This window comes from Nothoprocta perdicaria, unplaced genomic scaffold, assembly GCF_003342845.1.
Source record: "Nothoprocta perdicaria isolate Ctin4 unplaced genomic scaffold, notPer1 scaffold_32, whole genome shotgun sequence".
NCBI lineage: Eukaryota > Metazoa > Chordata > Aves > Tinamiformes > Tinamidae > Nothoprocta > Nothoprocta perdicaria.
In genome coordinates, this window is record NW_020455555.1 from 3252329 (window position 1) to 3272772 (window position 20444).

General features: G+C 42.7%; 1 protein-coding gene across 1 annotated transcript; it reads left to right on the forward strand.

Moving 5' to 3' along the window:
* The first annotated feature begins 877 nt into the window (after positions 1–877).
* Positions 878–5022, forward strand: LOC112950515 (protein NDNF-like). The gene is made up of 3 exons (XM_026043069.1): positions 878–1053; positions 3030–3163; positions 3671–5022. The coding sequence occupies exons 1-3, from the start codon at positions 878–880 to the stop codon at positions 5020–5022; spliced, it is 1662 nt and encodes a 553-aa protein (XP_025898854.1).
* The last annotated feature ends 15422 nt before the right edge of the window (positions 5023–20444 follow it).

The window sequence follows — 20444 nt, forward strand, 5'->3', positions numbered from 1 at the left end:
TGAAATGCCTGAGCTGCATACATTTCTTTCATAGATTCAAACTGATAATAAAGCCCATGGGCAACAGGCTGTGGGGAGATACCTGATCTTGGTAATCTCTGGCAAGAACATCTACTGTAGAGCTCTAACTTCCAATGAGGGGCAAGGGCTGAGAGGGGTTGGAAGTGCTACAGGTATAAAAGCAGTAGGTAATACAAGATTCCATAATGATTTATCCAGATTTATACAGTGGAATAACCTTCTTCCAAACAACTACACAAAGAGCTTAAAATCTGCTACAGGAAGTACAGGTTTAGGGATTCTTACCCAGGAGCTTGCACTTTTCATCTGATGGTATTTACCTGTCCCAGGAATCTATTTGGGTGCTCCTTTTTACACGTACCTGTAGTCACAATGAATTTACAATCTGCATACAAATAAAAATTAATGATGCCTTATAGAATGGCAAATATAGTGTTAGGAATATAGTGACTCCATGTGAGTTTGAAACCTGGAATAAGCCAGGCTTGAAAATCAGGAAATCAACACTAGGAACAAGGAAAAATGTTTTTTGTATAACTCCCCACTCATTTCGGCAGCAGTAGTTAAGTTTTGGGGGGAATTGTCTCGTCCTATTGTACTCTGCTACGTTCATTATATATATTTTATAAAAACAGACTACACAAGAGCTTCTGACATTACATCTTTGCAGACACATTTGCTCAGACAAAAACATTGCTCCATAAATTTAAAGCAATTTGGCAAGACGGAGACTGGCACTGTTTGAGCACTGCAATTATGATAAATACCGCAAAAGACACAAAGTGTTATTTCTTATTTTCTCCTTAGAGCTGGCAGTTTTTGCTCACTCTTACCACCTCACTTTGCAGTGCTGAAGATGTCCTGGGCCTGCTTTTACCTGCCCCTCCGTCTTCTCATGGCTGTCTGCCTGTGTCATTCCATAAGAGCACCCACCAGCACTTTCAAGAGTGATCTCTTCAACTTCTACCATTCCCTGATCCTTGCTGATGGAAAGGAAACGACAGTTCACCTGCTGAAGGATATACCTAAAAGGTAAGAGCAAACAGCCCCTTCCACTCTCAGCTCTATCCCTCTGACACTGGTAACCCAAGCTACCAGTAAAAGCCAAGAACGGCTCTGTGCCCACGCAGCTGTAGCCACAACCACTGGATTTGCCAAGACAAACAGTGTCCTATTCCCAGCTCCACTTTCCCCTGTGTTTGGAGCCCTGTCATTATTTTGTCCTGGGACACATCTGAATTCTTGGATTCACCGCTGCATTTCAGGCAGCTTCCTGAGTGCCCATTCCAGAGCAACAGGGGAGCTGGTGGCTCCAACCACCAATGTTTGCACTGAACACAGAGCCAGGCAGGCCTAGCTGCATTAACTGCAAAATAAGGATTTTCCCTAGCAAACTAGCTGCCCAGATCAGTTGAATACATGCACAGATGTCCTATCTTTTCTTATCCAAAAAGCTTACAGTGTACAGCATCCTGAACTTGTTTTCATTCAATAGTGCTAAAGCTTCCTAAGCTTTATCTTCCATGTTTTCTGCAGGGAAATTCTACAGAATCTGTCCCACTACTTCCCCAAAGTTTCTGCAAAGTTTTCTGTCAAAGGCAGAGATAGAGGTGGCCTAGACTTTATAGCTGAGCTCCATATTAGGCACCAAAGCCTGACCAAGCTGCCTGTTTGGGAAGAGATGCACTTTGAGGGGTTTAGTCAGAATCCTCTTTGGACAGTAACCAACACGCACAGCTTTAGATGTGCACCCCAGCACAACAGAACGGCCACGGAGCAGAGGGAGAGCCAGATGGTCCAGACCTAGTGTGTGTTGCCCAGAAACAAACTGGAACACAGCACATGTTATATAATAGAGCAATGCTCAAAAGATCAAAACTGGGAGCTTTCCTATTTAAAGGGGAATGGGTTTGGGAAATCTAAGATGCATATAATTTTAGTTTGGTTGTGTTCTTGTAGCATAATAGTAGGAGTTCAATTGAGGAGCAAAAAAAACCCTTCAGTTCAGACAAATAAGAATCCAAAGAACCTCAGAGTTACCCAACCAGGAAAACAGGAGATGACAATTCTGGCTTCAGCTGCAAGGCTGAGCACTTGTACATGTGGAACTGCTCGGGGAAGGTGAAGGCTCCTGACCCAGCAGCCCCATCCCAACCCCAGGGATGACATAGTCTAGCCATCATGAACACGCTTGTCTCACCAAGGAACAAAACCTTAAAATTCCCTCCGTTTAACAGCAGAGCCAACTGACCTAGGCCAAACATTTCTGTGGTTTCATCGTGCTTATATACTGAAACAGCAGAAAAAGGCAGAAGGAGAAAGAGCAAAGGAGTGAGGCAGGAGGCTGGGCTCTCCTGTAAACCGACAGGAATCAGACAGCAACTGAACAGACTGATGTCCCTCTGCTGCTGCCCAGCAGCCCCCATCACAAAAGCCAACGTGGTGGAACCTGCCTGGCCCGAACTGACACCCAAGGCTTGTCAGGGCTGGGGAAAGCTATGCCTTCTATCCACTTTAGCTGTTCACACACATGAACAGCTACATATGCAGGTATATGACAGCAGATAACGGCATGCTGATAACAGCATGAATGCTTTAACAGCATTCACTGAACCCCAGTCAGGAAATTCTGGTAAAAATGTACCAAATTCCCCAGTGTTAGACAGTGAGTGGCTATCCAGAAGGCAGCCAGTTTACCACACTCATCATTCAAAGTAACTGGGTAAGTGGTGAGATATTAAATCCCTGATGTTCACCTAAAGTGTGTTAAAACAATGGTAAATAGATAAAACTTCCACTGGACATTTGTGGACTAGAAATAAGCCCAGCAGCTATTCTTCCTAGAGCTGACAATTTCCAGCTTTCACTGTCCTGCTGTGTTTATGCACCTGGACAGGGAACTGTCACCTCTACCTACCGTGGTGAGAACCACACCAGCATGGCCAGCAGCTCGGAGTCCCCAGCAGACCTGAATATCCTTTTGCTCTCTCTTCCCTGCACACTTATAGATACTATTTCATTCTGGAGGAAGGCAGAGCCCCCGCTCCCTTCACAATCACAGTGACCCCCTGCGATGTTCCCATCGAATGGAGCATACTCAGGCACAAGGTGTCCGCCAGCTTCCTTGGAAAAGCAGCACATGGTAAGACCTTCAATCTGCTTGAGCAGGGATGGAGAGAACTCAGGTTATTCACAAGGGCACTGTGTTAAAGGAAGTTCTCCACAAGTTTAAACATTTCATATTTCCCTCTCCAGTGAACCTTGGGGTAATATTTAGAAACAACGTAGGGTTTTGGGGGTTCCACAAATACAGATGAGCTTTAGTAAACATCAGTGCTGGCCCAGTCTCCCCTTTGCAATCTTGCCTTCTCTTACGACAAAGCTAAAATGATAGTAGCAATGTTATCACATTGGAAAATACACTGCTAGTACTCCCTGGATCTCCATGTGTAAACCCACCTTCTTCCTGAGGTAAACTGCTCCACTTTTCTTGAAATAAATTACCAGTACCAAAAAGAATTTTTAGCAATAACTTATTTTCATGAAGTAAAAGTATATATTCCCTGACATATGAACAATAAAACCTAAGTGATGTGCTGTATTCAAGGCCTGTTAAAACAAAAGTTATAAGTCTACGCCTTACTTGCAGGTGATCATGACACCCAAGAGATCTCAAAATCTCAAAAGACTCCAAGCACAGTGTCCACAATTTTCAACTATAAAGGAAATTCTGTGGAGACCTATGTGGGTATGTCTTACTATTCTGCTCTTTACATGCTAGAGTTCTTATCTACCGAGCGAGATACACATATAACCGTGTACCTAACAACTGACACAACATCTGGCCACCTCTACCCAGAACTTCCACTGGATCCACGCATAGATATTATTGGCATTGGCCCCACAACAGTAACTTTAGCTTGGAAACACAGTCCCTCTGTCCTGCAACACAGAGAAAACATCCAATACTGTCTTCTAGTTAATGAAAAACACAACTACAAGAGCCTGTGTGCTGCCGAGACCGCAATCAGATCCTCTGGCATGAAGGTGCCGCCCATGTTAGCGTTCTCTCTCTCTCCATACCTTCTGGAACCCCAGCAGGTGATGATATTGTCCAACAGCGAATTGAGCATCATCAACAGAGCAAGCAGTGGGGAAGTCAGGCAGATATGCGTGGGCACCAAGAACACGTACACAGTGCCCAGCCTCAGTGCCAGCACTCAGTACTACTTTGATGTTTTTGTTGTCAATCTCCTCACGAACGCCAGCGCTGCTTACACTGGGACATTTGCTAGAACCTTGGAAGAACCTGAGCCAAAGATGACCGAGTTGAAAGATGGGAAGGTGATTCAGGTGGTCCTGGATGGGAAAAAGCAGAAACTGAACAGCCTACAGTACCAGGCAAGACACAAGAGGATCCAGTTCACCTTTCAGCCGTGTCGTGGCCAAGTACAGGTTCACATCACAAAGAACGGCAAAACAGTGGCATCAGAAAACATCTCAGGCCTGAGGTATTTCTCTTTGAAAGGAAATCTGCTGGACACATATTTGGTTCAGCTGAGGTCCACAGAGCAGTCTAACTCCTCTGTGAAAGTTCAGGTGTCCTCCCATTTCCACAAGCCCTTATTTCCACTTCTCCCAGACAGCTTAAAAATCAAGTCCTTCAGCAAACTAAGGACCTGCAACTCTGTCACCATTGCCTGGCTAGGAACACAACAAGAGAGCAAATACTGCGTGTACAAGAAAAGAATCCAGGATGACCAAGTGTGGATGGAACTGCAGAGCGCAGACCGGTGCGCTGGACCCGAATCTCGGCCCAGGTCTGAGAAGGTGCTGTGCAGGTATTTCCACGACACAAACCTCCAGCGAGCCGTCACCACAGAGACCATCAGGGGGCTGGATGCGGGGACACTTTACTTGTTTGATGTTTATCTCATGGGGCCATCTGGTATCCCTGTCAGATACTACAGCAAAGTTGTAAAGACCAGGAAAAAGTGTTGAAGGTTCATCAAGAAGTGATTTACAATTCAGCAGATGAAAAATAAAATCCAAAGCTATATCTCAGCTGTACAGCTTAAAATATGCTGAGGCATAAAAAGAATAATTTCTAAAACTGTGAGATTCTGGAAAGGCATCATCTTAGTTGTCTAGATCATTATGCTTACATTTGCATCTCTCCTGTATAAGAAGGTCTCAGCTGTTTCATTCAGATATCAAACACAGCTGTGAAACGAACCCATACACACAGAGTACCCACAATGGGGCTCATGAGAAATCAACTGGTTTTCTAAAAATGCATGAGAAATCCAATACAGAAGCGATGGCAAATGCAACCCAAAGAGCACACATCATTATTTTAGAGCCCAACTCTTCTATTTTGCCTAACTCCATCAGCTAATAAGGAATTTAGACCCATTAAGTCAAGGGGATTTGGATTGGATTTCCCTGCTACTTTCACAGCATGCTGGGAAGAAAACAAAAAGCTGTAGAACTGATGTCAGCCTGTTACAGTTTGAGTAAAACAGACTCAAATATTCCTGTAAGTTTACCTGTAAGTTTGCTTCTCTGTCCTGCAAACCCTTCTCGGTGAGAGATGGACAAAGTTCAAGTCAGCACGTGGTTCTGGATCCCACTCTGATTCAGCTGTGGGTGTATGTGAACCCAGAGCTCTGGTTCTGCCCTTTGAGGAAAGGTTTGATTGAAGAATCCTGGCGTGGGAAAGACGCTTGTTCCTCTCCAGTATCTGAGATCAATCCCACATCTATCCCTGTGTGATTCCCAAGTGCAAGAAACTCATATCCTCAGCCCAGCCTATATCAATGAATGTGTTCCTTTAGGAAAAAGTAAATGTGATTTTCTTATTAAATATCATGGAGAGAAATATTTGTAGTAAAAAGTTTGACAAATACATGGTTTTGGTGGTCTTGATTTCCTTGATTACCCTTTTAGATGACACAAGAGAAAAGGGAGGAAAATTTGAAAAGATTAAAAGTCTTCATCAAAACTTACGTTCAATTAGTTGTCAGCAGAAAGGACTTGGCACACAGGCTCTCAGCACGTCTAGAATTAATGTATACAGAGATGTGATAGACTCACTGAGCCAGAAGCTGCCAGGGAAATCTGACCTGCTGTAATTCTTCTCTGCAATTACATCCAGCAAGGATGTAAATAATTAATTGCACTGTTACACATCACAGTTTACTTGCAGTGCAGAATCATGAAGGTTTTGGCTTACTTCTAGCAATTATCACCTCCACGTAAATTTGGAGGCACCTTGTGAGGACTCGCATCCCTTTCTGCCAGGCACTTCCTATACGCAGAGGATGACAGTCATGCTCCAATGCCACAGCCCTGAGCTAAAGGAGCACCCAGTCCCTCCGCTGCACATTCCGCACGCCAGGAGCCGTGTCCATCGCGGGAGAGCAGCTCTGGCCCCTTGCACGGATCAGCTGCTCTCTCCCGGCTTTGGCAGGCTCCACATTCCCGCAGGCGCCCCGGCTGCAGTCACGAGCTCTGTGAGTTGTCCCGCAAGCTCCGCAGCCTCCCGGCTGATTGCAGCGCTGGCAGCGGCATCGCACTCCCTCTCTCCCAAGCAGGCCTTCTCCTCACTCTGCTCCTGCCAAAAATAGCCCGAGCTCCAAAAGGATGACCCTGCTGACAGCAACAGAGGTCATGTCCACTTGGAAAAACTTAATGTTTTCTTCTGTCTTCGTCTTTAATTTGAGGCATTTATATTCTGGATGAACTCGCTTGGATGACCTACAAATGACTGTAATAACAACCAGAATAACAACAACAGAGGAGGAGCAGAGGGATCTATTTAACTGCAGCTACAATGCACTGTTAATCCTCTGCCCTTAGCCTGTCAGAACATCAACCATTGGCTTTGCTCTCTATAAACAAACGTCACAAAATGTCACTTGAAGGAGGAAGGCCCATTTCTACCCTGCCTGATACCAGTACTCCTGCTGAAGAACAGCAGGATTCTCCTCCTTCTCTTCCTTTAGAAAAGGGCCCTGTGCACAGGAGCTTGGCTGTTAAGCAGAACATGATGTTCTGTCAAAACCGATCTCATCTAATCACAGGGCAAGCAACCTGCCCTCAAGGCAGCAGCCCACTTTGCTCACACGTGGAGCTGGCCATGGTCTCCAGTAGAGAAGCCAGGAGCAGCAGGAACCTTCCTCTCCACTGGTCTTTACGCTGCAATTCCCCTTTGCGCACTAGACAGCAAAACTGCAGTTAGGTCACTCGTGCCCAAACCTTGTTTTGGAGGCAGCTCTTGGGTATGCTGTTCCTTCAAGTCAGGTGTCACTTTACTCATTGATCTCTTAACACTGAGGTATCCAAAGTTTATCATAACCAAAATAGGTTGGTGCTAAATCATTGCTGGTTTTTTTTTGCCCTTGTCTGCTGCTGTTTGCAGAGCTCCTTACCACTCAGCCCTTCTTAGTCTTTCAAATCTGTTTGGCATCTTTACAACTTCTCTCCCTTCCATTTGATGAGCACTTGGGTATTTGATGCCAATCCTAAACCTTTCCCAAGTCACCTTTGTCTCCTTTCTTTCCTTGATGCCTTCTGATCAGCCTTTCCAGCTCAATTCCTAGATAAGCTCACTTCCTTCAGTCAAACCTGTCCCAAGCTGTCCTCAAAGCTTACCCTCCACTCTCAGTCCTCTTTGAGCCTGAGCCACATTGGGAATGCACAGACACCAATACTTCCAAGGAGAAGATTTCAAGAAAAATTGTTTTGCTTTTGTGGGTGACCTAGGTCTTCAATGGATTTATCAGGCCACGAGATTCATCCTGGTGTTCAAAGGTTGGTGCCAGGTTTTGTGTGTTTCCAGTCAAAGCATCTCAAGTCTTATGATGGCCATGATTTAACTTGGAGGTCATGCACTGCTCCCCAGCATTTTTACAGCACTGCCCCACTGCTAAGTTACCTCTCCAAATGGGAAGATGAGGCAAAGCAAGGGCAGGGAACACTAGAAACTGGCTTCATACCACAGAGGAAGGCCCAGTCTCACAAACCACTATTTGGAATGTGAAAATGAGAAACAGGAGTCTAAACCAGCAAACTAACAAAGCATAGATCTGTAAGCCCCAAATCAGTACAGCAAGGGGCTCTTCAGGACAGCTTTCAACTGCTGCTGCTTGAAACTGAAGTGTTACTTGGACAGCAATAAGTGTTTGTGCAAGTCACACACTTGGAAAGACACTGCTACACAGGTAGGAGAACCTGTCACTGGACTCAAAGACTGATGACATTTATGAGCTAATATTGACTTGTTGAGTCTTTCAACCTTTTTCACCTCTTGTATTTAACTGCCCCTCCCTAAAATTGCATTTACTATAGTTAACTGACCTACTGATTCTATTTATCTCCATTACAAAAAAATTCCTGAGAAATGTAACTACCCTTCCAGATGGGCCTGGCAATCTAAAAAAAAAAGTTTCTTATCTCCTTACAAAACCATTACAGTTGCAGTTACAGCTTTGAGCAATATAGATATCTATTTTAGCTAATGACTTCCTACTCTGAAGACTTGCTTCCAGCTTAAGCTGCATGTTAACAATTGTCTCCTTATTCTGGCCTCAGGTGAGGCTGAGCTGAAATTCAACTCACTACTTGCTTTCCAAGGCACAGAGCAGATATGTTTGTGTACATCTATGCATACTGTTCCCATTCTCTTTTTTTGTTCCAATTCCTATTGTTGGCACGTCAGAGATCATGAAACTGCTGTGAACCATCCTGCCCAGATGCATCCTTGAGCAAAGCCTAAAATGCACTTTCAAGAGCCCCATACCATAAATTCTGACACCAAACCACAAGTCCACTCCAAAACACCCAAGGCTTCTGGGTGCTGTTTCAGCACCTGAAGGTCTCAGATTGGGAGGGAAGGGATGAGGACCTGGCCCAGGCAGAGGCCTGGGAGCAGCAGGGCCAGGTCCCACCACAGGTGCCCACTCAGCCCCTTTCACACCACGTATCCCAAGCAGGTATTTCAGCATGTTTGTCAAGCCAAGCAGCTTGCTCAGAAAGCCATTACAGCAGAGCAAGGAGAAGAACCTCAACTGCTTACTAGCTTAATAATCTCCTGCAAATGCATACGCATGCACCAGGCTTCTTGAAAGCATGAATCAAGAAAGTTTCAATTGCCATCTAACCCTGAGCAGGAAGCAGAAAACAATACCCTAGAGACCACCCAGGAAATTTCATACATAAAAAAAAAGTACAAAGACACCCGGGAAGAGCAACCTTGCCAGAGCTGGGTCTGCGATACTTTGGGAAGTAACGAAGGTACCAACAATGCAGCAACTCTCCAGGTTCTCACGGGGTTGAGGGGACTCGCAGCACAGGGATGAAGTTACTGGTGTGGGATGAGCAGGACTATTGCCCTTCACCACAGTGGCACCAAGGCTTCATACCCTAATGCACTAGCCATTGAGGCACTATCATTAACACAGGTTAATTCCTTCATTTCCTCTTTCCCATCCTCCTCATGCAGCAAGCAGTTGTGCCCATGAGCTCTTTGAGCCCACTAGAAAATCAAGGGCTTGGCAGCCTCTCTGGGAGATCAGTATCACACCTTGGAGGCAGCTTAAACACCTTGTTTGTCAAACGCTTCCCTGACAATGAAGATTTGTCAAAGAAAGAACTGGGTTTACTCTGTGATGATCTGCATCCTGACTGCATATATCAGGGTAAGATTTAGTCTGGAGGATTCTTTCTGTTCTTTTTTTTAAATATAGAGGTGAGCAAGCAGAGGAAACAAATACTAAGCACTGACTATCTGTGCTCAGTGCCTTTGAGGACGACACACAGTTTTATTTAGGTCAACCCGATAATAACAGATTTGTATTCAGAAAGCTGGTTTCATAAGTGGGCCAATCTTGGTGGTTTTGTCCTGTGACACAGTCCTTTGGGAGCCAGGCTTCCAGAAGGACATAGTGCCAGCTTCTTGGCTCGGACCGAGCGCCCACAAATTGGCAAGGCCTTCTGAAGTGCTTAGTGCTTTACACACAGTATCCCTGCTCAGGCTGGAGCTTTTACAAGCTGTGCTTAAGTCAATGAAACCACACCAGTCACAGCTGCAAACAATTTGAACCATAATATTTTGCTCTCTAATCCTGCTCATGCAAAGCAGGGTGAGAAGGGGCTAAAAGAACAAACAGGCAACTTTCATAGCAACTATCTTACCCACATCATTCTTCAGTATTGATATTCAACCATTTGGAATACCCAGAAAAAAGAAGCAAGGTTTCCTTTTGTTCCAGAAGAGAACAGCTCTTCAGCTACTTGGGAAACAAGAGTCATTTGTTACTACAAAACTACAACTATTTGATAGCTTAAAAAGCAGACTATTTACTTTGTCCATGATGAAGCTTCTCTAGAAAATTATGGTGTGGCACCAGAACTCCCTTTCAAACACCTTATTTGCAGTGTAGGATGTATCTGCAGTTCTTGAGGAAAAGACTCAAAGATGGAATTGAAAGGTGGTTCTGCATATGCAAACAAGCTGTAAATCTATAGTTCCCAAACAGCACAATAGAGTAGAAAACAACAACTCATATTGGGCAGAGTTAATTTGGACTAATGTAACTGATAATTGCATTATCTTAGTAGTCCGATTCTCAGAAATTGGCAACAAACCTACCATTTCAACCATCTGAATAAAACTGTTCTTTGCCCCTAGGGCACTGTTGTTTGTTTGCCTCAACTCTGTTAATTAAACCTCACTAGGTATTCAGAAAATGTGTGTGAGTAGAACAGACCAAGCAAAACATACCAAACATTCTTTTCCAGAGGCTTGAGAAGCAATTCATTTATTTAAAGGGCTCTTTTGCAACATCCTTTGGCCGCACTGTCCCTCCCACTAGCTTCTTCCAAGGAGAAAGAGTTATATCTATTATTGCCCCATTAGCCACCTCCTCCCCACCTCTCCATCCTGCCTTCAGCAAGATATTCACATAGCTGTATTTCATCTAGACCAGGTTATGCTCTCTCTGTCCATGCTATAACAACTCTCCATCCTAAAGAAAAGTGTGTTCAAAGTGATGGCAAGGCACAAGCAGCTCAACTGTAAGGATCCAAGCATGCTCACATCCCACTGCTAAAGCTGAGAGGCAAGTAAATCAAAATCAGAAACGGAAAGACCAGATCTTAAATGGTGGAGAAAGATGAAGCTGCAGAGATCCACCTATCACCTTCATGTAGCAACGAGCAAATCTGCTCCCTGAGGGCTACGCTGGGCAGGGAACTGGGCAGCTCCCTCGCCGGGAAAAGGATCCCTTTTGCAAGGGACTCGCAGGCCTTTGCAGCCTCCTCCTCTTCCTCACGTCTTTCCCATGCTGCAGGAGCAGGGTCCCTCTCGCATCCTCCAGCCCAGTCTGACCACTGGAGCGCTTCTCCGGGCAGCTGCCGACTGTGCAGAGCGCCCGGCAAACACAGAGCCGTCACGGCACGGGGCCATGCGAGCCGCAGCATCTCCCAGCATCCACGGAACAAATCCCACAGCAGCTTCCTGCCACCTGGCATGGGCTGGAATCCTTGATTCCATCAGGGATCAGAAAAGCACAGAGCTCTGGCAAGAATATAGACAAAACCTGCATATAAGCTCGAGATCTGGGTCAGCATTTTCTGTCTTCCATAATATGCAACTTGCCCATAAGCTGAGTTTTTCATTTAACCTTTTACAAAATTAGGGGTTAAATGCAAGCTGCATTTTGAAAAGTCCTGGTTGTTTTGGTTCAGGTCAGTAACCAAATCTTTTTAAAATCAGTTAAAACCATCAAAGGAAGCAGTAAAATAGTGAAAGGTTTACTATATACATGTTAATAACAGCAAACTGTATTAACTGGTAGTAATTTGGTTTGAGCCACCTTTTTATTGTATGTCCCTTCAGGCCTCACCACTGATGCTGATGGGCTTCTAGGCAATCATGTTACAATATACATAGGGGACATCTATTATTTATCCTCATTTTCAAGTAAGAGAAGCATTTTGCCATTAGGTGGCACCAGAGAATATCTTATCATTTAATACAAAGGATCATTAGAACTGAAAACTGGAATAGTCTCGAAGCAGATGCAGCCACTAACTTACAAAAAGTCATATAATGTTCTTGACTATTCATATGAGTACTCTAATTACTTGAATTTAAATGACAGCTCATCAAAATGCAAGTTATGGCTAAATACACGATTTCTTCATTAGCAAGATTTTCCTATTCTTAAACATGAAAAGGACTTAATGCAAAACTGCCAGTTTTACATTACATTTTAATTAGATGAATTTCTTTTTAGTATTTCATCTTACTGGAGAGAGAAGCCTATCTCTGCCCAGACAATTCCAAATGTAGGCTACTAAAGCCAAACAAGAAAAGAAAACAAACACAAAGCAAGAGAGAGCAAAAGAGAGACCCTTTCAAGAGAAGAGTCCCTGTGCATATCTGGTACAATTCCAGCCACATTTCTGAATAATTTACCAGCTAATGACCTCTCTTCTGTTTATGAAATAATACTCTTAAGAATAGCAAGGCAGGACATAAGCAGTAGCCATATGTTTCTTCTCTAATTCCAACTAAACAAATGACCTGAAAATTGCTGTTGCAAGAACTTCTAAAACATATGGCTAAGTAGAGAGAATTTGTTAACTTCTTGTGCCAGATCCAAAAGTTTCCAATTATCAACAAAAGATGGCATACCAGCCCAATTATGCCTGATATATTCCAGCCCGGACAGATTCCAAATAGCCATAGTTGTGTGGGTGTATGTGGTTTGAAATAACAGGAATCAGTGAAAACTTAGTGTAAATAAAAGACCATTTACATATCACATCCAGACAAATGCATCCCAGTGTGCTGAATATGCTTTCAACAGGAAGCAGGAATTTTTAGGCATTCTACCAATGCTGATTTCAAGCCATCATAAACTATCAGAGGCCCGTTTACTTTCCAGCATTACAGAAGACTCCTACAACAGCTAATTTATTTCATTTGTCAACAGAGTAGGAAAAATGTATCTTACATAAGATGATAAAAATGTACCAAATCTTTTTCAATTACATTTTTAAAATAATTAACTGCAGATGGGTTTTGAAGGCAACATCCTTGTAGTGCTGGATAAACACAAGGCTACAATTAACTGTCAGAACAGTGGTACATGATGCACATTACAGATACATCTGACTAAGCAACCGGGTCTGAGCCTACATTCTTACTCACGGGAACAGACAGACACAGAATCTGTAAACAAATCTGTTTTCTTACTATGCCTTACCCAAAGAGCCTCTAAGCACTGACAGCGAGAGACAATAATAATGAAACGTTGGTATGTTCACAACAAGAACCCACATCTCATTGAATTGCTAAGAAAACAAAAGAATGGACAAGATATTTGCAAGCCCATCTATTTCACAGTCATACACTGAAATCATTATGCCTTCCTGAGAGCTATATACACTCTGGTTGATCAGCCCCATCGCACTGCCAGCGCACTGACCCAGCCCAATGAGACATGTGTTCACCTATCACTTCAGTAAGTGCTTTCCTGGTTAATTTTGGTTATAGTCACTCATCTTGTGAGGAACAAAGGCCTTCAGGCCTTTCCATATTGTATTTATATTCAAACCCAATGCATTGAAGAAAAGTCACTGCTTAAGACCTTTATACTTGGCTTCCAACTATTACAGGTGTCCCAAGGTTTAAGCCACAGGTGGTAGCAACACATACTGAACCACACATTTGGGGGGAAGCGAGTCCCAAGTTGCCCCCCGCCCTATGAGGGTCACAGCCCCACAGCCACCTCTCAGAGCAGCTCCCCTGGGGTCACACGGTGCAACGTCCACCTGCGCCCACCTTCACCAAGCCCTCCGCTCCGCTGCCCTGGCTCCTTGGCCCAAGCCAAGGCTGCTGCTCTAATGGCCCTACTTGCTGAAGGAAGGGCCTACAAGAAATCACTCACTTGAGCAGCAGCACAATGGAACAAAAACAAAGCCTGGGAGATGTCAGAACTTCATCCTCCAGGTTTTCAGCCACTCGAGTTCAGCACAAGGAAAACTGCTCCATTCCCATTGGAATCAAAGGAAAATTGAGAGACAATCACAAAACCCTATAAAAGGCTAAACTGCATATACAAAAACCTCCAAAGAGTTTTGTAGGAGTCTAAAAATACAATCTTTACTTAATGGCTCAGTTTTCACTTCTGTGACTTAGAACCAATTTCAATAATCTATCATTTATTATATTAGCTTTCTAAGGAATATCTGAGCTACTAAGGCAAAGAAATGCAGCTTTTTAATCACACACCAGAAAATATCTGCCTGATCTGATTAACTTGTCATAAAAGAGTCACATTCTAGATCTTTTAATATAATCAATTCAACCAGTAAAGATCATTCTGATGTTTGCTACCTCTGTGACACTTGAATGTAGATAAATGATGCATTTCTCCCAGAGAGTATTTCTATTCCTTATCAGAGCAAATAAAATTTGGCAATGTTCAGAGGAATTTCCAATATTAACTCACCTGTAAACCAAAGAAAACATTTTCTCATAGCTCAGGAATCACAGTCATGGCAGCTCGTTTGTAAGACACAGGAATGTTGACTGTGAAACTTAATCTGGTATGAGCACATGCAGCTTTCAATGATTAGCTACTTTTTTATTAAACCAGTTTCATGATGCAGGAATGCTTCCTCATCACTAGAATAAACACTAATGAACAGTATTACCTTGGGGTCCTAACATGTATTCTCCCCCCACTGCCCACCAAACCATGGTAGAAGTTCAGACAACTCTCTTGGGAATCAAACTATCAAATTAAGTCAAATAGCAACAACCCACCCACCAAAACTCTAGTCCCCACTACACAACACACTCCAGTTGTAAAACTTGGACTCTCTCAAGCTTCCATCAAGCAAGAGCCAAACACATATCTTTTCTTGCTCTTCATTTTATTGTGGATTGAGCTTTCTCCCTCGAGGGCTTTGTTTCATATGTTACAGATTAAGCTACACAACTCCATTCCAGACACACTTGAGCAGATACATGAATTCAAGCACATTAGCAAGTTTATAGATTCTGATGAACCTGTTTGTATGCTTAATCCTACCTTTATGCCCTAGCATCTTCCTAATTGCTTTTTTTTGGTAGTCTTAACTTAGATACTAACTACAATCACTTAGCTATCTCCACATGAAGAAATACATGTGTGACCAGTTTTAGCTTCTCTTATGTTTTAGGATAGTTTTGCCCATAATTTTATGCTGTTAAACACTGGTATCCTGGTGCTACATTGTGCCCATCACAGGGGCTTTGGGTCCTGCTTACCAGCTCTCCAGAGCAACACAGCATTTACAGAGGAACCTCTTGCCTGTTGATCGCCCTCTCCAGGGGGACTCGAGCAATCCCTCTACACCTGTACTTAGAATCAGTGCAGTTACTGCAGATACAAGGGACAAATAACATGCCAGTGTATTTCTGGACTCCATGTGAATAATCACATATCCCATTTGTTTCCACTTCAGGCCTCAAATTGTTATTACTATTCACCACTTCTTACTCAAAAGGAGTTGAGGAAGGATATAGGTTAGGGAAGTGAGCTTAATTTAGCACCCAGCATCTGTATGGAAACCACTGTATTGCATTCCCTCACCTTCTGCTTTCTTAAGTCTTTCCCCCAAATCTTACTGCTCCTCAGTTCTGCCAGCTCTGAGCATCTGCATCTTCTGCGTGACACAGAAGAGCCCTGGGTTTTGCTGTTGCCATCACAGGGCACCCCTTAATCTTTATGTGGTTCAGTGGTTTCAGCCACAGTTTCATACTAGATATCTAAAGACTTGTGAATTTTAAATATCCTGGCAGAGGCAGATAAGACACATAGAATCCATTTCAGTATAAAATGCATAACTAATTGTCTTGGAGCAAATGCACAAAACTCCCACAACTATTTAAGTTAATTATTAAAAGACTTTTCCCAAGGTTAACCAAGTCAAGTTAGTGATTCATCTTAGAGCATGCATACTAGGATTAAAGACAAGGTTTAATTCTTTTGTGTTACCATACACTGCTTTTATATACTTATATATAAATCGCAAACCCAAGCAAGGTACAAATACAGAAAAATAAAATATTGGTAAATACTTTGTTAGTTGGTTATAACCACAACAAAGATGCTGTGAGCCACATGCTTTGAAGCTATCCAAGCCTCTCTGCGCCCCTTGGATTGCTATGGAACACACAGTTGCATAGCTGAAGTTATTCTGGTAACTGCAAGATTTTGTCAAACACTATGCCATTCATTCAAATGGGGAACAACAGACTTGTACATGTAAAGATACAGTTGCAAAATTACTCCTAACTTTCTGTCTTGTACGGTCCACTGTGAATTATGACTGATGGCCCTATCTAGCACCTGCCAAATAAATGCTCAAAAGCAAATTTAGATGAAGGCCAATATTATTTGCAGCTTTGCAGAAACACCAGTTGTAAAAGAATGAACAGGGGAAAAAAAAGCACTTTGGGGGGCTCTAAGGGAAATTGGCTATTTGATTCTTATTGTAAAGGAGCAGAATTTGAGTGACCAATTGGATTTGCTGGAGAAACTTACCTCCCCCCTCTTTTTTTTAAAAAAAAAATACTCACCTACACATACTAAATTGAGACTGACAATCAGGCAATCATCAACATCTTCAGTATAGCATTTTGGAAAGCATGAAAGCCTTTTGGAAAGCAAGTCTCCTGCCTTTTCTGCTGCCAGAAAACTGCTCAACAGAAATGCAGAACATCAGCACAGCCAACCTTACAGAGGGCCCTGATTTACCTGACAGCAGCTGAGGGAACATGCAGCTCCAGGGGACAGACCAGTTGCTGCCTTCTCCAGACAGCAAGCCACACTTTGCTTCCACACCAACCTCTCCCCAGAGCCCCATCCATTGGCATCAGGGAGCATTATGCAGCACAAGAGAAGAGAAACAGCTTCTGTGGTCGCACTGGGGCAGCTTATTTACCAAAGGATGGGAGAACTGGCAAGTCGCTCCCCGTAGGTGAGACATTGGCCATGTTCAACCCATCAACATCCACACAACCCATCACACATCCTCATGGGAAACACAAGGTTCCAAAGAAAGAAAAAAGCACAAGCACAGCAGCATATCTTACAAAGAAGAAAAAGAAACAGGAAAGATGCAAAGAAGTTACTGGAAGAAGCTTTAAGACGACCTTTTCTAAACATCTAGAGCGCAAAAAGAAAATAGCTGTCAAGAACTTAACACGCCATGTCATCTCTCAAACACATGAAAATTTAGTATAATGTGGAGCAGAAGCAAGATAAGCCTGCCACAAAGTTGTACAGAGCTCTCCAAAACCAAATCAGAAACTGTGACCTGAAATAAGTTTTACTAAAAGACAACCACATAACCTAAAAAAAACAACTTAATAGTAATGTAGCTATGATTCTTCATAACTATGCTACCACCCACTTTCCCTTTTTGGTACCTCAGCTATTAACATCAGTTCCTTGTAAAACAAGTTTTCCAAAACAAATATTTCTATTAAGGAAGAATATAGTACCATAGCCATCAGAACAGAAAACAGGAACAGAGTATATTAATAACAGGAATTACAGTATTTGAACATCAAGACTGCTACACAGTTCTTCTCCTACATCTTTGAAGGGATCATAATCCAACCATTTTGATCTCTGCTAGCCTGTGATTCAGTTTCAACATCTCACCACATCCCAAGCACAAGGCTATTTACATCCCTTCCTTCCTTACATAGTATTTATAATAAGCTCAAGGGCCAAGGATACACAAAGATAACAAAGAAATATTTTATCATACTTAAATCTGAAGTTATAAGAGGATAGTATTCTGATTCATAATTAACCATCCAATAGACTCACAGAAGCAATCAAACAGTTCTCTAAACTCCCCCACTCAGTCTGCCACAGAAGGGCTCTTCCACCCTCACCCTTGGCTTGTAGCTCATTTGTTTAGTAACACAGTACACATTCCTACAGAATTTTCCTCTTGCTAATAACTATCTATAGATAACAGTGGTTATTTTTAGTACAAGATTCATTACCACAGAGGTCCTCAAAGAACACACTTCACACAGATTTCTCTTTTAGAACTGACAGTTTTAAGAATTAGCATAATTAGATGCTTATTAGGCAAACTAGAGCTCACGCTCCACACTACTGTCAAGGAATATTTGTTACACTCTAAGACCCAAATACTTGTCTGCTACACATGTGAATTCATTTACTTCAGCAAGTCTATATAAATAATCCCAAGAGCAACATATGTTTTTAGCAAGAGCAAAAACATCCCCTGAAGTTTTTGGCCATTTACAGTCACTAACCTGATAAAATGCTATTGCAGACTTGTGCTGGGAATCTAGTTGAGGCATTCCAAGGCTTCCTGCCTCTGCCTCTATGGACTAGTAAACTTCACTTCAACAGCATGGTTGCGTTAACCTAGCTTTTCTTGCCATCACTATGTTTTTGTTTCTTCTGAGTACTATGAGTCATTTCCTTCAATGTTTGCTGGTTTGGCTGCAGTCTTCAGGCTAGTCAGCACTGCCAATGCTCCTCTTCTCTTGCACTTCTAGTTTTAATTCTGCTATGGGCTAGAACCATTTTTCCATCGCACCCCCCTTTATCACAGGTACTTCTCTTGAAGAAGGCCAAGGCGGGATGTGAATCACAGCCAGGCCCAGCCGCCGGCAGGGCTTCTTCCAAGCCACACCAACAGACACTCCTGGAGGGACTGCGGCCTACGTTCAGTTAACATTCTGATAAGGCCCTTGCCCATGATTAGCAGTTTACCATGTGTTTAAAAAGACACAATTATGCTACTAAACTGTGGAGATAAATAGAAAGAATCTTCACAGATAGCTAGGTAAAGAATTTCTATACGTTTTATTGGCTCAATTAGCCTTCTACACACACCTAAACCTTGGGAAGGAAAAAAATCCCCAACAAAACAGGAATGGCAATACACAAAGTCTTTAGCTTCCCAAGGGAAAAAAAAATCATTTTTTTATTAATCTCTTTCCTTACTGTATCATACCCAGAACTAATTAAGCAAGTTTTTAATATACACATCCAGATGGGAAAAAAAAATCCTATATTTGAAGGAGGTAGTTCCTGAGGAGACCAGATAAAGGTGTCTTGCACCATCTTTGAACCACTTGGGTTCATGACCCTTCCTGCTGCTCAAGTAGCTCCTGTTGAGGGCAGACATTAAAATACTCTGGAATAGTATAAAACACTGAACAGCAGGCCACAAAAACCAAAGCGCCTGTTTCATAGAAGAGTTAGAGACAAAAGAGAAAAAAAAATGATCAGTGCAGACAGCAAGTAACATTGAGGGAGAATATGTTTTAATGTATTAGCTCCTTAGCGCTATCAATGATGAGGCAGCTTCTCTGCTTCTTGGTGACTACTTGCTTATCATCTTATAAGGACAAGAAATCTGCTGCTCTTAGAGCTAGTCGTGTTTTAAAATTCATAGATATTTTGTCCTGCTGCTTTTGCCTAAGTTCATTGGCTTATGACTTTGAAAATATAGTACAAAACCATGCAACACACACCTTTAACTAAAAGCAGAAAAATTATTTAACAGTAGAAGGAGGAAAATAAATTGAACAGAAGCTAAAAATAGGCCCTTTCACATCCCTGGAGTTTGCATTTCAGCAAAATTCGTTCCCCCCTTCCCCATCTTAAGGAGCATTTTTTTTTCTTTCAGGCAAATACCTGGAAAGCCACATCCACAGCACCCTACATGACTGAAAACCATAACCTAGTAGTTCTTTTTTCACCAGCATCAGGCATAACATTTCAGCCCATATTAGGTAGCCTAACAAAATCTTTACTACTGATATTTGGCTATTAAGCAATTCAAGCTCCTTTTTGGGAATTAACAAGAAATCATTTACAGATATGTACATTAAAACAAACATACACAAAAAAGCAACAATAATAAAAACCCTCAAATACCTGAAAGCAGCTACAGCATCTTGGACACAGTCCCACACAACCTGAAGAGAATAGGGTGCTGACACCAGGTCCCATCTATGGTTCTGGATGAAAGGAGATGATGAACCAGTCCCAGGGTCCATCCAAGAAACCTCAGGAGAATAAACAACAGGACAAAGCACCAGCCATCAACAAGAGAGAACCACAGTCCACCCCAGAGAGGGGACTGAAGACAAAACCACTGACAACATTGGCCAAACCAACAACACGAGCTCCCAACTGAGCTTAAATGGAGCTGCTGCAGCCATGGGAGGAGGGTGGAGGTGGGAGTCCCAGATGAGGCTGGTTTGGGTAATTAAAATGTGTCAGCTCTTATCAGCTCATTTATGTTGGATTTATATGAGAAAGCAAAAAATAAAAACTCAAACTGCATTCTTCTGA